Source organism: Bombyx mori, chromosome 12, assembly GCF_030269925.1.
Source record: "Bombyx mori chromosome 12, ASM3026992v2".
Taxonomy (NCBI): domain Eukaryota; kingdom Metazoa; phylum Arthropoda; class Insecta; order Lepidoptera; family Bombycidae; genus Bombyx; species Bombyx mori.
Window position 1 is genome coordinate 10,195,734 of NC_085118.1, and position 19,868 is coordinate 10,215,601.

The window sequence follows — 19,868 nt, forward strand, 5'->3', positions numbered from 1 at the left end:
AATCGTCTCCTTCAAAGAATACGGTTCAAAACCTGCATTAAATAAAGGTTAATACTTAACCTGTTATTTATATAAGATGTCGTTCAGAAGAGTTTTGTGACTGCCAATGGAATACAAAGTCAATAATTCGTTTTTCTGATTTACCAATAATTGTCCAAAAGTCACATTGCCGGCTTTGATAATAGTCGACTCATGTGTCCCCCGTCGGACGGATTCCTTTGTTTGTTTTAAGTTTATTTTATACAAAGGGGCAGCCGTTGTAACTATACTGAGACCTTAGAACTTATATCTCAAGGTGGGTGGCGCATTTACGTTGTAGATGTCTATGGGCTCCAGTAACCACTTAATATCAGGTGGGCTGTGAACTCGTCCACCCATCTAAGCAATAAAAAAAATGTAGGTAGGTTTTTTTCTATATGCCTATGCAATCCTATTTTTTAAGAAAATAAAATGCGCAGTATTATTCAAATATGTATTTTTAAGCGTACTTTAAAAACTATTGTTATATTTTTATCATCATGTTACATTAGTATAACATATTATTTACAAATGTGGCCCCGTAGTGCTCTTTTTCATCAGCTAAAAACAGATACAAATCAACAAAATTGATTATAAAAAAATTGACAAATCATTGAAAATATAAGTTTGAAACACAGATCAGTTGCTATATATTTTTATTGTATTCTAAATAAGTCAGCATCAGAACTAAGAGGTCTCGTATACATTTTATTAAACCAAAAATATTTTTGAGTAGTTCATTCATTTTGTTGTAGGTTACAAAACATCACAATTAATAAATAATAGTTACTGGTGGTAGAACCTCTTGTGATTCCGCGCGGGTAGGTACTACCACCCTGCCTATTTCTACCGTGAAGCAGTAATGCGTTTCGGTTTGAAGGGTGGGGCAGCCGTTGTAACTATACTTGAGACCTTAGAATTTATATCTCAAGATGGGTGGCGCATTTATGTTGTAGATGTCTATGGGCTCCAGTAATCACTTAATACCATGTGGGCTGTGAGCTCATCCACCCATCTAGGCAATAAAAAAAAAAGTTTGGCTAAAAAGGTGATATATTCACCACAAATCAGAACCACTATGTTGATTTTCAATCAGTTCACACGGAAAGGTGTAAATAAACGAACTGGTGTAAACGAACTCGACCTTTTGGCTCTGCACGTGGCGAAATTGTCATGTGTGTTACATATTGGGAGCCGGAGGATGTCGGAGACTAGAACGGGCAGCCGGGAAGCCAATGTCCCCTGCAACCGCATTTGTAACATCTTCCATAGCCACCGTAGTAGGACCCTGGACGACCTGCGACAACGCCGAGCCGCCTGACACCATCACTATCGTTTCCAGTCTCTACGCGACAATAAAACATCGGTTATGTATTAAACTATACTAGTGGCCTCGCAATAGTTGGGATTCGACTATAATTGGGTAATTGAAATTATAAGTTTAAACATTATTATCGTTCTATTGTCAAACACTATTATATTTTGATAATATAATCACAGTATTTGCCAAAACTGCACTATAGATCAATAATATTAAAGACAAACAATATTAATCCATTTTCAATTCGACCACAGACTTTAAACAATAACAAAAGTTTGCCAATTGACAGTAAACAAAGAGTATATTTTTATGTATGTGTTGTGTCAAATACATGGTAGTGTGTTTAATGTTTTCTTTATTGATTTAAAGTATCTTTTATGCATTATTTAAAAAAAATATTAGCATTGTGCACTCCTTCTCTATATCTATATATATAAAAGAAAGTCGTGTTAGTTACTTCACTTATAACTCAAGAACGGCTGAACCGATTTAGCTGAAAATTGGCAGGGAGGTAGTTTAGAGCCAGGAGAAGGACATAGGATACTTTTTATCCCGTTATATATATAAAAAAAGTCACTATAAAACGTGGTATAACAAAAAAGAATCAGACTTGGAATAACAAAATTGACGTATGTAATGACGTATGGATGACAATTTGATATTTGTAAGAAATCAATAATAAAACTATTTCTATTAAATAAATAATTCACATTATTGCCCAATTGCCCATTCGTATAAACAGTGAAGTGAACTATAAAACTCGGTATGGTTGAAAATTTAAGTTTTTAGGTGAAGTGAAGTTTAATTAATAATGCCGCGACCAAGACGATCGAATCTTTCCCGACAAAGCCGTGATGCAAGAAGAATACGAAATACTGCAAATGAAAGGACTGAAGAAGAACAAGAAATTGCACGTGAACAGCGCCGCGATAGTAGGGCTCGACTTCGTGCTTCTCATAGCTGATAATATAATATAATCATAACTCATAATTTTCTTAATACTGTGTGATATTATTAAATCGCACACAATGTATTATGACAGAAGCCAGCTAATGAGCAGCAGTTCTGGTTTCGGAAGAATGCATAGGTCTTTTTAGCTGCGATATATTGAGAATTCATGAAATACGTACCCACAAAACTCACTTAAATATCGTATCGTAATTACGTCAATTACTTGAATGATGTCAATATATTATGTAAAAATGAATTGCTGTTCGTTAGTCTCGCTAAAACTCGAGAACGGCTAGACCGATTTGGCTAATTTTGGTCTTTTATTATTTGTATAAGTCCAGAGAAGGTTTAAAAGGTAGATAAATATGAAAATGCTTGGAATTAAATAAAAATAACAATTTTGTTTTTTCTTTGATGTGTCCTCCGTCGGACGGATTTCGTTTGTTTGTTTTAAGTTTATTTTATACAAAAGTAGGTCTTTTATTTATCGATTGAGGCACTACGAAGTCTGCCGGGTCGGCTAGTTCTCTATAAGTGTGAGAAATTTCATACTCCTCCGTCCGCGCAATTTTCGTAAAAAAGGGTACAGACAATACAAAGTTTTTGCTTCACGTATTAATATATAGATAAAAGTTTATAGGGCTTGAGCACAAGGGAGGACAAGGAACAAGGAGCGATTTCTTGAATACGAACGAATAAAGAGAATATTGAGTGGTTTTTTTAGTTTCGATGAGTTCACCTAAGGTGAGTTTGAATTTGACCTCTTTTTAAAGAAGTATTTTTTGTTCATAAGGTCCGCAAATGTTTTCGTTGTTTTTTTTTTTAAATAGATATGTAACGTTTTTCTGACAAAATCTTACAAATGAATATGATTCAAAGTATTGTCCATTACAAAAAACAACATTCTATCTTTCTGGCTGAGTTCGAACATCTTGAAATTGAGCCATTCTTCTGTGTGTGTGTGTGTGTGAACGAGTATACAGAGTGTGTTATAAATGTACTGAAATATTAAGAATGATTTTGTAATACCGGACCCACACGAGAGGGTGAAGTCGCTGTCGCTGTCACTGAATTCGGAAGCATTGTCGAAGAAGTTGAAATCATCGTCAAATCTATCGTCGGAATCGGACGATTGGACCCAGATTCTTCCGGAATTATCATCGTCGCTGAAAACATTGAACACAATATATACAAAATAATACAATAACGTAATTGAACCTACTTTTACAGTTTAATTTCAGGTTTTTTATTCGAAGACTCGTCCGTGACGATCATGACCACGAATAATGTAAAGTACAGTATATAATACAATATATTAACACGGTATTTTACAACACGCTTCCACTCTGACACGAAAAGAAAATTTCCCAAAAACCGTCTATTAACACGGTACTTCTATAACACGTTAACGAGATTTTCCATCCTTTGATGTGTCTCCCGTCGGACGGATTCATTTTGTTTGTTTTAAGTTTATTTTATACAAAAGTTTAGGTTTTTTATTTATCGATTGAGGCACTACGAAGTCTGCCGGGTTATCTAGTAGATAATAAAAAAACATTTCGATAAAGGCTGTTAAAAATCACGACTTAATAAGAAATTAGGACGTTAGAATAAAACACTAATATAATTTACTTACGATTCGTAATCATTGTATTCCTCCTCCTCCTCCTCCTCGAAGATTTCGGAGTCTGACGTTTCGGAGCTGTTAAAGCTGACATTTCTTCTGAAAATACATACACTAATATATAATTCGACTCGATCAGAGACAAAATACATATAAAACACTACATTTTTAAATCTTTACGATAATTAAGAAATCTTATCCTAAAAATGGTCGCATTGTTATTGACAGTTGGTACAATGAGCTGCAGAAGTGTTTGGATAGTACACTAAAAATATGTATGAACTTATATTACTAACTAACTACATTAATTTGAGTTGGATTCAAGTTTTAAGGAGATTCATTTTATACATGAATATGTTTGTTCTTTACCCACGAAATCAGCGCTTAGTAGAAAGAAAAAATAATTATAAATATTTTGTGGTTGGTCGTACCAATAGAACGAATTACAATTTTGGATATCTATCTATCTATGCTTTTGCCTCTATACAAACACTTTTATGTTTCATATGTTTCACTTTTAAATTTCAACTCTGCTTTACATATTCGAATGCACTTAAACTTTTTTTTTCTGTAGAAAAAAATAGCCCTATGTACTTGCACCCAGGTTCACTGCATCACTGGATACGATTACACGGGGTGTCTTTCCTGTTAGATCACCGCCGCTCGTGTGTTATCTACTACAACGTTAATTTGTAAGACACCTAACAACCCTACTGTAAAATGTGAGAGGGATTATGTATTTATTAAATGAAACATGAATAAAATAGAGTTCATACCGGTCATCGGTTTCACTAATGTTCGATCGGTCCGCTTCAGACTCGAGCTCTGTAATCAATACAGCTTCATTTAGTTTTACAATATAAAATGAAAACACATTGTCAACTATATCACCGTTTCCGGTCTTCGGATGAAACTAATGAAATCTAAGGCTATTATTAGTTAATGAAGCTGTACTGCTTACATAACAATTTGTTATTCTATTACATATTCACCTTGTCTAGATTTAAGTAGTTCTTTTCTTTTCAACTTCGTTTCTTCTGGAAGTTTCTGTACCATCCTTTCAATAAATGTATCTAAAACTAAACTTTTGCATTCAGTAGATATTGAAGTCCTGAAATATTATTACAATTCAAAAATTTGAAAATAGTCAGAGCCTTTCGCGAACCAGTTGCAAGTTTCACCCAGCAATTTTCTTTCACGTGCACCGTTTTTTCCATCAGCCGTATGGAAAAGTAGTTATCATTTACGATATATATCTGTCAATATTAATCATTCTAAAACGTATTTACCTGCAGATTGGACAATCTTTTTTCTTCTTTTTCCACATCGATATACAATACAAACAGAAAGTGTGAGAGCAGTTCAGTGTAGTGGCTTTTACAAATAATTCGGCACATATACTGCATTGTAATTCACTTTCCATGACTTCACCCACTTCGTTGAATGTTTGTGTTGATGAGCCTTCACGAATTGGTTCAGAATCAGAATTGTTTAAGTGTTTCTTTTTCTCTGTTTCAACGCTCTGTAGTTGATTCTTTACCTAAAGGTATAGTTTCTTTATCAAAATGAATTGCTATTAAATAAATATATAATTTTTTTAAGACAAATAGAACGATTTACAATTTTGGATATCAATCTATCTATGCTTTTGCCTCTATATACAAACATTTTTATGTTTCACTTTTAAATTTCAACTCTGCTTTTCAATAAACAAGTCAATTGTTAAGATGTTAAGATGTTGTGCTTATCTATAAAGAAGTACTTATAGTACATACTTGATGAATTTTATCATTGGCAGGTATATAGTGTAGTTTGTACCAAAGTAATTATCTCTATGAGTCAACCACAAGTGATACAGAAGTCATAGTAAATGCATGATTAAAATATATTAATGTCATTTTTCTAATCATACATTTATTTACTTCAGTAAAATAGCAAAACCTGTAAAATAGTTTACAAAAAAATTACAATTTACAAAAACAAATCGTAATCTAATTCTAATTCAAGGGAAAGCGGTCAGCTGAGTGTATTTGGTACTATATAGGTATTGAGTGGCAAAAACACTTATGATAGTTTAATTTGCACTTATATTTAGTTTTTAAATAATTCTTCTAATTATCTATAATTGATTCTTTCTGCTGAGAGATAGACATGTGTGTTCCAGATCGAAGCGTGGGGTAGCCATTATACAATGCAATTGAGACTTCAACTTGCTTTAAGGTGGGTGATGGTATTCACATCATAATGATTACAAGTTCTGGTAACAACTTAAAACCAGGTGGGGCGTGAACTAGTTCAGCAATCTGTCTACTAAAAAAATTCGACGATCAGTGGTTTTGAAGGTAGCCTGGATGTAATATATTCCATGATAACACAGATGAATGGTCATTAAAAAAGATCAAACAAAAACCCAAAATATGTGTTAACAATAACGCCGGCTGTACACGCTTGTCGAGACACCACGAGACAGGCCGAGGACGAGTGTGTAAATGGGACCTTCGTCTCATCTCGTGGCTCTCGTTCGGCCTCGGAAGCGTGTCGGTTTTTTGCGCTCGAGTCAAAGGATCTCGGGGAGTCTCGCGATGAAAACGAGAACGCGCCTGTACACACTCGTGCGTTTAACTGTCCGCCAACTGCGTCAGTTTCTTCTAAGTCCATCGCAATCGGCATACGAAGTTTAATTGATACAACGTAGTGTACATGATGCGGTCTGGTGTCAACCCTCTACGCGACGAGAGCGGATGAAAGGCACAAGAGAGAACGAGACGAATGTGTATACAGCCGGCATAACATTATTGTTTGTTTTTTTTTTTTCCCTACCTAAGCTGATAGCCTTGAGAGGCTATATCAGCGTAACCTTAACTAGTAGGTGAGCTCACGGGGCTCAAACCTGACGACGTTGCTAACACGAACCCTAGCAAGAGCCGTGCTTCGCAGAATCTACCACCGGACCGGAAACGCGACCCACTGAGAAGATCCGGCGAGAAACTCAGTGGGCTGTGTCTGAGGGTTGCTTGTGTAAAAGGTGCAAACTAGTCTATAAATGTTACCATTTCCAGTTGATTTTGCAAGTTTTTTATGACTTCACTCGAGTGATCTGCTTGTTGTTGTATTCTTTCCGCCGCTAAAGCAGCCAATTCAATCTCTCTTGTTTGTACTCGAATCTATAATAATTGTTTCAACATTTACAATGTTCTTAATTAACCTTGTTTTAGGCCTGTTTGTGTTGTTTTATTACAGTAGTGATATTAAAAACAGAATCATTAATCTTACCTGTAGATCGGCTAGAGATTTCTCAGCTGCTGTTTGTGCCTCTTGTAACTTTAATTGGATTTCTTCCCTCTCTTGGATCTACAATTAATGAGTATTTTCATTTTTGAACATATAGGTTAAAACTATAATCATCTTGCAACTCCACCTGCAGTAAACTTTTCACAATCAAAACAAAATTTAATCATGTAACTCTAATTACAACTTTTTGTTAAAGTATCTTTGTAGAAATTATTACAGCGTTACAGTTATGTTACAGAGTGGACTAATGGTGAATGGTTCGATAGACGAATTACTTAAATTTTGATTCATAACTATGTATTTTAATTCCGAGAGCCTCAGTTACTAATCGAAATAATTTGAGACTCCCCAATATCTATTATATACAGTTAACTTGTCTTTATGTTTGCCTATGATGAACTCTGAAAATAATTATCTGATTTGACGTTTATTAACTTCAGAGATCAGAAATTCAGAGATATCATTTTTTTTTATCTCATTTTACAATAAAGATACTTCTTTTGTAAGTAATTTAAGACTTATTACTATTTGTGAGCTCTGTAAGATTTTAGCAGGTGGCAGTTTAAGTTAAATTATCTATATGATTGGGTATGACTGAGGTGTTTTATAGATGGAATGTCATTTTTGCTACAATCTGTATAATTAAATTAATATGAATGTTACATAAATATCAATGTTTATGCTCTATGCATTGCTGAACTGCTATGGTTGGCACTCCAGAGAAAGTTTCGGTAATAGTACAATAAATGGTGCATGGATCCTTTAAAAATTAATATTTTTCATGCAATTAACCATAGTCACAGCAAAACGCGACCGAGTTTAGTGGTACTTGATAAATTCTTTAAGAGCAAGTAAAAGCTCAGCTGTTTACTAAAGTTAATCAAAAAATACTTACAAGTTGTTCCATTTTTGCTTTTTCCCCTTCACTTAGTTTTTTCATCTCTTCTTTTTGTCTATTTAGATCTTGTAGAGCTTTGATTCTTTGTTCTTCAGTCTGTTTGACTTGTTCTTGTAAGTTCTGTTTAATGTTAACCAATTCTTGTTCTAGTTCCCTTTCCCTTTTTAATTTTTGCTCTTCAAGTTCTTTTAGTTCCTGTAATTTATAAATATGTTATATTATAATTATTTTTAAAGATCACAATAAACTTAACATATTTCATTAAAATCACCTTTTCTTTTGCTATCCTTAACTGTTCTGTTTCTTTTTTAAGCATTTGTTCTAACTCTATTTTTTCTTTATATCTTATTTCCTCCTGTTCCTTGATTTTAGTTTCTAGTTTCATGAGCATATCTTGTTTCGAAGAACTCTCTCGGTTTAGTTCACAAATAAATTCTTCCCTTTCTTTTAATAATTTTTCTTTTAATAAACTGTTCTCGGTCATTAATTCGGCTTCGGTTTCATTATGTCTTTGTATTTGATCCTAAATTGCAAAAAAATGTTATTATTGTCTAAAGTAAGAAAACCACTATAAGTTTGGAGGATGCACGGATGGGTACCACCACCCTGCATATACCTGCTTTGTTGCAGTAATGCGTGTCAGTTTCAAGTGTGGGGCAGCTGCTATAGCTATACCGAGACCTTAGAACTCATATCTCAAGGTGGGTGGCAACATTTACGCTGTAGATGTCTATGGGTTTTGGTAACAACTTAACACCAGGTAAGCTGTGAGCTTGTCCACCCATCTACACAATAAAAAAAAAACAGGAATTTTGCTAGTTTCTCTTCTACCACAAGATGTTTTTACTTCATTATGAAGTTGATAATTAAAATACCTTCATTGTAATCGTATCTAGAGGGGTTGAACCCACCAGTTTAATATGTTTATAAGGACTACAGAAGTTCTTACCGAGCTAGATAATGCATATTAAACTAATAGAGTACTTTTAATTATGTTAGTTCATTTCAATTATCACCAGTAGGCCAATAATGTAAACATGTACTTACCATTAGTTCAGATATTTTGCCTTCCATGTCTTTTCTAACAGCTGTTAATTCTGCATCCCTTTGTTCAATGAGAAAAACCTTTTGTTTTTCAACTTCATCCTTTTCTCCCTGTAAGTTTTCTATTTGTGATGCGTAATCATTTTTCAACTGTTGTATCTGTCTATCCATATCCAGTTCTAATTGTTGTTTTAATATCAATGATGTTGTTTGCATTTGTTTAGCATTCTGTATTTTGTCTTCTATATGCTCAATCTCATATTTCTGGGACGCTTCAAATTTTACTTTCACATCATATGCGATGTCACCATCAGACGTGTTTTGGGATTTTTCAATCTTAAAACGTTTCCTCGGTGTCTCAAAATCATCATTAGAATGAATATATCTGTATAAAAATTCTCCAGAGGGTTCCAGGTTAATAATGTCTTGATGGTATAATCTTTTGCTTTTGCCTTTGCCAAGTTTTGTTCCATTAATTTCAATACCAAATGTACTTCTGTCTTCGATGGTCCAATCGTTGTCGTTAGTTTTCTTAAATATGCAATGGTTCCGTGATATTGATAGAAAAGGTATAATTGCCTCATTTTGTGTAGCACGTCCAACTGAAAACTAAAATGAAAGAGTAAGGCAATGTAGCACAGAAAGCAGTTAAATGTATGTTATTTAATTATTTGCCTAAGATTCATGAAAATTCCCGAAAACAACGTTAAGAAAAAGCTTGTAGAAAAAAATATTTAAAAATAATCACTTCGTTAGAGCTTAGATGAATCTCATTCAAATGATTGAATTCATCTTTTAAAGGTTTGCAAGTTATTAGTTTAGGTAGAATTTCATCGTTCATTTCAGATACTAATAAAAAGCACCGTATTTTCAAACTGAAAAATTGTAATTTGTAATCAAAACACAGACTATTAGTAGTTAGACCAGTGTGACCAGATTTAAATCGAACATTATGCCAGTTACTCGTATAAATTCTGCTAAAATCTGCTTAGTTTATATAAATAATTCCAAAATTCTGCTAATAGATAAGGTCATCATTTTTACGAGGATTTAAAAGAACAAAAAAAGGCAATTTCAAATATTTATTAACAAATTATAACTTCAAAATTTCTGTGGCGTCCATGTTTTATATGGAACTGTCAGGCTTTGTGATGCCTTTACCATATTTTTTGATGGCGTAAAATAGACGCATCCACCTTGTTCTTTAACTGCCTGTTTGACATGTAGAATTGCTGCAATATGTTAATTTTTAAATTTGTTCCGCAAGTTTTTTTTATGTTGCTTATTTGAAAAAATAGGCACTCACAAGCTCTATTAGACATAGGCAAAATCATCATGGCCTTTGCAAAATCAACCAAGTGCGGATACTACTTAGTTCTATCAGCCTTCGTCATTTTTGAAATGTGGCCCCAAAACATTTCTGTGTTCAAACTCATAGGTGTGGGATTAGAACTTCCTCCAGATTCTAACAGTTTGGCCACTGTTTTGTCTAATTTAACCTCCCGATATTCGGAGTCAATTGCTTGCATATTAGATTCTTTAACCAAATTAGGAATTTTAGAAAAAGTTCTGGCCAAACTTGTGAATTCTTTGTATACACCGTTTTGCGGATCAAGAAATTGCAAATTACGAGTATTACATAACTGAGTGACGATGGTCGACCACTATTTAGAAAATATGTAAACAGTGTTCATTGAGCACTACACACAACTTCAAAGCTAAACATTTAACGGGGATCCCCCTAAAATTTGCTTAAGTGCTGGCATTGTTGGAAGAAAAACCTGACATTGTTTTACAAAGGTAAATTCCTCAAATATTTTTAGCGCAACTACCCGAATGACTAAATACGAAACACAGATGTCAAATCCTGCTACAATTCTGCGAAGTTTTTATGAGATTCAGCCAAAAAATTCCTTATTTTCAAATCTGCAACACAATCTGCTAAACCTTAAATTGGGAGTCTAATTCTGCTAAAATCGCAGAATTCTGCTAAATCTGGTCACACTGAGTTAGACAGTTAGTAGTTTTACTTTTCCAATTGGAAAGACAAAGGTGTCATACCATACAGCCTAATCTTTTATATATTTTTTTATATGAAAAAGGATTTTATGAAATGAAATGAGGTTAATTAATATGAAACATGGAATGAAATAAATTTTTTTTGTATTGCTTAGATGAGTGGACGAGCTCACAGCCCACCTGATGTTAAGTGGTTACTGGAGCCCATAGACATTTTTTGGTACTTTTTTTTTGTACAAGCCCATAGACGTCTACAACACAAATGCGCCACCCACCTTGAGATGTAAGTTCTAAGGTCTCAGTATAGTTACAACGGCTGCCCTACCCTTCAAACCGAAACTTCACGGCACTGATTTCTGCTTCACGGCAAAAATAGGCGGGGTGGCGGTACCTACCCGTGCGGACTCACAAGAGGTATTACCTCCACTACCACCAGTAATTACGCAAATTATAATTTTGCGGGTTTGATTTTTATTACACGATGTTATTCCTTCACCGTGGAAGTCAATCGTGAACAATTGTTGAGTACGTATTTCATTAGAAAAATTGGTACCCGTCTGAGATTCGAACTTCGATGCATCGCCTCAACACGATTGCACCAGACGTCTTATCCATTTGGCCACGACGACTTGAAATGAAATGAAATGAAACGAAATGAAATCATATGAAATGAGATGAGATGATATGGGATGACATATAATCTCAGTAAAATGGTGGTCATTTACTGAGACTTTTTCAGTGGACTTTTTGGAGGATCCCGAAAAGTGACGTCCAGCGGCTTTGTATCATTTTCCCACATCTGTGCACTTTCACAGATATTAAACAGTTAATATTCCACCGTCATTACATATTTAAACCTGAAGAAACACTAAATAGACAAAATAAAACAAATCACACAACTCCACACCTCGCGTTCCCGCCAAAAAGTCAAACAGATTATTCTACAGACAATCGACATTAAATATATTTTTTTATATCCTGGATTCAGGTCTTTTAAGACACATTAGATGTACCGTTAAAAGTTTTATTTTGTTTATTTTTGAAATAAATCAAAATGACAGCTCACCACAATGACGAATTTGCTGGGTATTGCAATGTACATCAAATGTAAATCTATGTCTTTTAGTTAGAATCAAGCTATGGAGAATAGAGGTAACGAACAACATTTTGTATAGGTTGCAAGGGAAAAAGTGTCCCCCTGTAAAGACCAAGTTATTGTTAAAAGACTCACCGAAATAGCGCTAGTTTTGGAGAGTAGGACTAAGAAGTACCATCTAGTATATTAAAAAAAAAGAGAGCTAATTAGAGTAATAGGAATAAGTGTTTTTTTTTAAAACAGTTCCGTATATAATAATATACTACCCCACGCTTCACTTTAATCTAGTACATTTCACTGTATTTAAAACTGCTTCATATCGTTTCCTCTTCATACAATAGCGCTATGGAAGGTGGAGGTAAGGAGCACCATGTATAAGGGACAAGTTGAAAAACTGTCCACCTGTAAACAGCAAATAATAGTTCGACGACACATCGAAATGGGGCTAGTGTAGGGAGTGGAAATGATATGGCCTGTACCCTAACCTATAACCTAATATTTTATATACAAATAATCAACATTTCAATCAACAACGTAAAAATTTGATTGGAATCTTAGTAATGTCCCACCATTTCACTGAGAGGACTTTGGTTTAACTGGTTTTCCTCACGTTTAATTTCATTTTTCTTTTACACAGACATGGTTTCGTCACTAATAGAATAAATTAGGCTGTATGTTCAAGTAGATAAAATACAAAGAAAATTCGATGAAAAGTGACTCACCTTTTTATTACATTCGAAGATATTATTATCACGAGTTATCACTCGCGGAGTCTATTCAGGCAACAAACTCTGCAGGCGCTTGTCAGACCGGTTGATTCAATAGATGGCGTTGGCCGTATTAAAATAGCATAGGTACGAAAATAACAATTTTTTCGAACTTGTGATTTGTAGGTATCTATTTTTTTTTGACTGATTAAGAGATAAGTCGTTGTGGCCTAAATGATAAGACGTCCGGTGCATTCGTATGTAGCGATGCACCGGTGTTCGAATCCCGCAGGCGGGTACCAATTTTTCTAATGAAATACGTACTCAACAAGTCAATCGTGAACATACGATTGACTTCCACGGTGAAGGAATAACATCGTGTAATAAAAATCAAACCCGCAAAATTATAATTTGCGTAATCACTGGTGGTAGGACACCTCTTGGGAGTCCACACGGGTAGGTAAAGCCAATACGTACATTTTATGAAATATAAGTGAAGCACGCGCATGTAAGCTCTTTTCACTGGTGCTAAGTATGTAGGCTTGGAAATACTAGGTGTGCCCCGATAGCACACGTGTTAATATTGTAAGTTAAAAACAATGAAACACTTGTATAATAGATATATAGATAGATACTGTGGGTATTCATACATATGTCAGTAATAAATAGCTAGCTAAATAGTTCTATACAAATTGTATCTGTCAATGAAAAACCTTGATGTTCAAGTATGAAAATGTAACTTTTACACAAATCTGAAGTCGTCGTGGCCTAAGGGATAATACGTCCGGTGCATTCGTGTTGAGCGATGCACCTGTGTTCGAATCCCGGACGAATACCAATTTTTCTAATGAATTACGTACTCAACAAATGTTCCCGATTGACTTTTTTTTATTGCCTTTGTAGGCAGACGAGCATACGGCCCAACGGATGGTAAGTGGTCACCGTTGCTCATGGACGTCAGCAATGCCAGGGGCAGAGCCAAGCCGCTGACTACCATATTCCACTTCCACGGTGAAGGAATAACATCGTGTAATAAAAGTGAAACCCGCAAAATTATAATTCGCGTAATTACTGGTGGTAGGACCTCTTGTGAGTCCGCGCAGGTAGGTACAACCACCCCGTCTATTTCCGCCGTGAAGCAGTAATGCGTTTCGGTTCGAAGGGTGGGGTAGCCGTTTTAACTATACTGAGGCCTTAGAACTTATATCTCGAGGTGGGTGGCGCATTTACGTTGTAGATGTCTATGGGCTCCAGTAACCACTTAACACCAGGTGGGCTGTGAGCTCGTCCATCCATCTAAGCAATAAATAAAAAAAGAGTTGGCAGTGAAAGTAAAGTTCAATTAAAATAGGAAAATAGGTTATATTATATAAATGATACCTACACACAGAAGTTCTACACACACTCTAATGTATCGAACATATTAAATGAGGTTGAGTGTGAGTGGAAAAATCCTTTTTGGTTTAAATATACCACCTTTTAACTCCGATTAACCATTGTTTTAATACGGGTATGCAAACCCGGCTCTTTCCTAATTCATAATCCACAATTTTACAAAGCACAGGTTCGTCCTGAGTATTTTAATTGCTCTCTTAACGGGGCTGTCAAATATATATCTAGTATAAAATACCTGTTGATTGAACATTGATTGAGATTGATTTAAATCTATACAGAAGAGGACTGTTAGGATTGTCGATGATCTTGATCTCACGATACATTTCATGGTTTGGAGGCTCTTTTAGTATAAAGTGACTTTGTTTATTGGTATTTTGTACCTTTTTCATGGATAATGTTTTCAAGGAAGATCACGTCTTTTTTACCAGCATAACGTAAGTCGCTAGGGCAGAGTTCATGTACAATGTGTTTCAAAGGATTATTTTTGCTATGTGCTAACCGACTTAGGAATAAATTTTCCTCCACGATATTTTTTCATGTTCTTTTTCAAAAAATCATAACAAAGAGTCTTCAACGGTACTTAAAGGTTTTTCTGTGCCCCTTATTGTTGTTGTTCATGAGCGACGGTGACCACTCACCATCAGGCTGGTTTGTATGCTTGTTTGTCTTCGATGGTATAAAAAGAAATCTAATAATATTAAGGACAGCGATAGGGCAATTAAATAAGTTATAAATTCATTTTCAAATAGGTATAGGTAAAAATATGATAATTAAGCTACCATGTGATCAGGAAAAACCTAAAAAGTCTAAAATGTCTTTGAACGGTAGGCAGCGGCTTGGCTCTGCCCCTGGCATTGCTGACGTCCATGAACGACGGTGACCACTTACCATCAGGTGGGCCGTATGCTCGTCTGGCTACAATGGCAATAAAAAAAAAAGTCGTGTCTCAAGGTGGGTGGCGGTATTTACGTTATAGATGTTTATGGGCTCCGTAACCACTTAAAATCAGATCGTGGGTCGTGAGCCCGTCCACCCATCTAACCAATAAAAATAAAATAAAACCAATGAGCCACTGTATTGTTTGAGCATTATTTTATCTTTGAGAACCATTTTTACCAGTGAGCTACTCTTGTCTTACAAAGTCGATGAAAGTGAAAGCATGTTCTCGTGCAGATAAAACGAATAGATAGAGGTCTTTAATACAAACGAAGCAGACTTTAGTACTCTCGAAAAATGCAAGCGTCGCTTGTGGATATGCATGAATATTTAAGGAGTCTCCCGTATCATCTCTAGTTTGTTGGTTTCCAGACGTTGAATGCTTTAGGTGCTTTTTTTACAAACTTTGGATATGTGAGATTATAATTTATGAAAAATTAATTTGTGTAAAAAGTCTGTATTTTGTCATGTCATTATGTTTATATGAGTATTTCAATATTAATAAAAATCCTGTATGTCTGTGTAGTGTCTTAGTGGCTTAGAAAAGCACCAGCCCGTCTCTTCCAATGAGTCTTCGACCTCATGTCTCAAGGTGGGCGGCGACATTCATGTTGTGAGGTCAGTGGCTATGGGTAAACATTTGATCCAGGCGGACATGGGCTCGTTTATCTTTTTACGCAATAAAAATAATAATTGATATTGGAAGTGTTTGTGCTTTATTAAAAATGTTTTGATTTCTGCATTATGTTCGGTTGTACCGTTTATTTTTATAATTTTAATAAAAATTAACTACTTCATCTAATTATCAATCATCAATTTTCAGTATCACTTATTTACCAAATTTACTGTGATATAACTTTAATTAAATATCACAGTGAAATAGAATAAACTAGAAGGCAAAAAGGTATAATTGAGATTTATACGTAAGAGAAAAAACTGGGCAAATGAGTCGAGTCTGTCGTCGTGCGGCGGTGCGATCGTTGTTGGAACGATTCCCTTCGGCCTTCAATATATCAATGTGGACAGCACGAAAATTGGACTGGACCCTTGTTAATGTCCTGTACTTAGGCCCTTCCGCTTCTATATCTGATTATTTATTTAAGACCTATTAATACGTCCGAGCCAAAGGTAAAAGAAACGACACACCACCTTCCTTCTTGTGTCTTGCTTCAGTATGACGTCTAGTGTATCTTTCATAACAATATCTACGCTATAACGCACAACTATAACTGACTACAAATAAAAAAGAAGAAGTTTTTAATTAGGGCCATACGGTTTTTTTTATATTGATAATTTTATTGTAATCTTACTGGTTCTTTTTTTGATGAGAGTAGGCCTAAAACTTGTCAACTCACACCCGGCCATAAAACGTATGGCTAGAAAAAAAAAGGAGACTATCGCCGACCGCAACGCGCGTTCTGTACACCCGCCAATTGTTTTCATCTCAATATTTATTTTGGACTTTTGCTACTTTTCTCTTACGAACTCCTACGGACGATCATCATCGTTGTTGTGCGAGTGTTATATTAGTTTAGTGAACACAAATAATTTAGAGGAGTGCTATCAGGCCTACCGCCGCCATTACGCGTCGTCCACTAGTCACGTTTTCTGGATTCTGCAGCCTGCAAGAAGCTGGCGACGGGTTAGCAGCTACTTTACTACTCCTTTCAAAATTACTAGAATTGGCGCACCGCGGTGGTCAAAATTTCTAAAAGATTTCGTTTTTCTTACCACTTAGGTACTGTCGAATAAAAATTTTTTCATAATTTCCGTTCGCTTATAATTTTGTTCTAGTGATTTTGTACAATTTTATTATACGTATATAACTATTTACCCAAAGATATTATTTGAGATGATCGTGTCATCGCTATTTTACCATCATACCACCAAAGCACGGTTCATCCATATTACATGAGCTACTGCGATGTTCTACAGCGCTTTTCCAGTATTATTTTTTACCACGTTTCATCTGGCTCAAAAATAAACTCCCCTTTTTAATGTTTCTTGAGCTTGAAGGCATACATATCCTTAAGTTCTTCAAGCGATGTTTGATAAGCCTAAGTGATTGCTAGTGTTTCAGAGCTGTACCTGTGGTATCTATGTCAACAACTTCACAAATTTTCTAGTTAGTTGGGTCAATAAACGCGAACAAATCAATCCAAAAATATTTTTATCAAACAGTTTCGGTACACATGGTAAAGAATTGCTTACGTATTAAAAAGATAAAAGCGATGAATACCTACGTCATAACAACAACATTGAACAAGAAACTATGTCTGGCGGCAAACTCACGCACAGGCTCATTACTGATTTGCTTCATTATGATTTTGCTACCTATACTAGAAATATAATAGAAAACTTTGACGCTTTCCTTTCTATCTTCTTTGGCCTGGCTTATCCTGTTTACGCGGGATCAACTTTCCCAATCACGCGACGTCATTCTTTTTGCTCCTATGCATCATTTTGCTTAAGGGCCACCTTTTTTACGTCCTTATTAATCCACGAAACATGGACGCTTACACAAAAAGAAGAGAGAAAACTCCTCGTAACTGAGCGAAAGGTACTGAGAAAGATACTGGAACTAGTTCAGAGAGGTGACGGCGCATGGGGCGTCCGGAAAAACAAAAACGTGGAGAAGCTTTTTGGTTAGCCGAATATTCTGGGGGAGATGAAGCCGCGGGGCCTCAAGTGGCTCGGGCATGTAGTGCGTATAGAGCAGGATTGGGCTGAGAAACAGGTGTACGCGGGTGTACCGGAGAGTCGCCGCCGTGTGGAGGCCCAAGTACCGCTGGCTCAATGATATGTGGAAGGATATCTACGCGAGCTCCAAATGCTAGATGGCAAGGTGTTGCACAGCGCCGGGATAAATGGAGACGTTTATTGTCGGAGGCCAAGACCCACTTTGGGGTCATAACTTCAGCGCAGTAGTAGTAGTAGTAGTAGTAGTACGTGGTTTGTCATCTTCCTCTACCTTTTCTTTTTGTAGCCATGGAAAGGCACCTAATGAAAGGTGGTAAGCAAAGTAATTAATATTCGACTCATAACCTCCCCTAAGTGCTTCGGATCACATGTCGCTTGGTAACATGCAAGAAGAAACGGGAGGGCGGGAAGGAAGTAAGTAAGCTGTGCATACATCTCGAAACAGCAACCGGGTGACGGAATGTCGCATTTCCCGAGCCACGTTGGACGCACCTAGAGAGGAATCCCGCGGTCATGAGTTCGCGACCGGCGAAAGGCACGATAGGCGGACTTCGGAGAGTATCAAAATTTCACATAGACAAAACAAACATCGTATCCTTAATAAGTCAGCTTCACAATAAGCAGTTATTATCATTTTTAAACAAAATCCTTTTTTGACAATGTTTTTCATACAAATTCATTATCCAGTAAGACATAATAATTTCATTCAGATCATGAAATTCGAGAATCAAATTATTATAGCATGTTTTAATGAACATGGTATCCTACCTACTCGTATTCGTATTTGATACAGGCACATACTGAAAAATAGGTATTTCACTGCGAAACATTTTTTTTTTATTATGGAAGTGTCATGCTACAAATTATAGCAAATATAACACCTTTTAAATCAATAATAATGGATATAAACACGCGTTTTCGTTTGTTGATTTCTTTGCTTTAAACTCATGCTACTATAACAGAGTATGTACACAAGTCAGGCACAGAAACTTCCATCAAGCATCAATAGATGTTGGAACAAAGACGTATAAGTTGAAGTCGAACAGCCTCGATCCGTGCTCGTATCGGAACTGAACGAGATCTCGCTTTGTTCGTAAACAATGTGCAATGGACAAGGTTTGCCATAAAACTTTTCCAACTCGAAAATAGAGTTCAACGTTCTATTGCGAGTTCAAACAAAATTTACAAAATAATGGATAGCAAAACAAATATGCGAGGAGTAGAGGATTTGGTACTTAAAGAAAATGGAATAAATTTAAAAAGGATTTATATATAAAAAGCTGAAGAAAATCAGGTCAGGAAGAAAGTCAGGTGTTGTAAAGTGTCAAAATATAGCGATTTGTAAGTAGTTTAATCAAAACGGTGTATGTGTAACTCGCTGTTTTTTTTTTTTTAAATATCTGTCCATCCGTCTATCGCCTATTATTAAAATGGCGAACATTCGTTTTTGATAGATGCAATTTCGCAAATCTGTGGTACCAAATATATATTCAAACTACAAGCGGTAGTCTTTGAAATAGACATATGTATATACGCACTAAAGTAATATTTTAACAGCCTATGATTTCAATTTTGCAGGAAAGCGTAGGTAGTGTTTTAATTTTTTTACATGAATGATTTGTCTAGTGCAATCATTCCACTAAAAGCAACAAATCTTCTGTACGCTGCAGAACTTATAACTGAATAAATTACATGCATTAGGTACGGTTTTATGAAGGTTCATTGACAAGTATCATATTATAAAATTACACGGGCATCACACTAACTGAGACTGCTGTCGACTGTCACCAGGCGTCCGTTGTTGCTTCTAGCGACGTGAGATGATATGAGGAAGCAATGCTTTACCATCTTGGCATATCAGCTTGTTA

The 19,868-nt window shown here is 35.6% G+C and overlaps 1 protein-coding gene across 11 annotated transcripts; it reads right to left on the reverse strand.

Annotated features, from left to right (window-relative positions):
- Positions 1 to 458: 458 nt before the first annotated feature.
- LOC101745760 (E3 ubiquitin-protein ligase rnf8-A) lies at positions 459 to 10,096 on the reverse strand. 11 transcript variants are annotated; one of them, XM_062671520.1, is made up of 12 exons: positions 9,896 to 10,096; positions 9,151 to 9,756; positions 8,375 to 8,626; positions 8,101 to 8,298; positions 7,188 to 7,265; positions 6,965 to 7,078; positions 5,204 to 5,454; positions 4,907 to 5,025; positions 4,691 to 4,739; positions 3,927 to 4,010; positions 3,329 to 3,456; positions 459 to 1,363 (listed from the first exon to the last, which is right to left on the reverse strand). In XM_062671520.1, coding segments are annotated over exons 1-12 (1,974 nt in total). In that variant the 5' UTR covers positions 9,989 to 10,096; the 3' UTR covers positions 459 to 1,361. The 11 variants fall into 11 exon arrangements, with proteins under 11 accessions (XP_062527504.1, XP_012545307.2, XP_012545308.2 ...); XM_012689853.4 differs by having other exon boundaries at positions 3,320 to 3,456; XM_012689854.4 differs by having other exon boundaries at positions 3,927 to 4,013.
- Positions 10,097 to 19,868: the final 9,772 nt, after the last annotated feature.

Bases quoted from the DNA above. Each gene is read 5' to 3' on its own strand.
- LOC101745760 (XM_062671518.1), bottom strand. From the start codon at position 9,988: ATGAACGATGAAATTCTACCTAAACTAATAACTTGCAAACCTTTAAAA. The intron at 8,299-8,374 runs GTGATTTTAATG...TATAAATTACAG, and splicing joins TAAGGATAGCAAAAGAAAAG to GAACTAAAAGAACTTGAAGA. The intron at 4,014-4,690 runs GTATGAACTCTA...ATGTATTTTCAG, and splicing joins ATTAGTGAAACCGATGACCG to AAGAAATGTCAGCTTTAACA.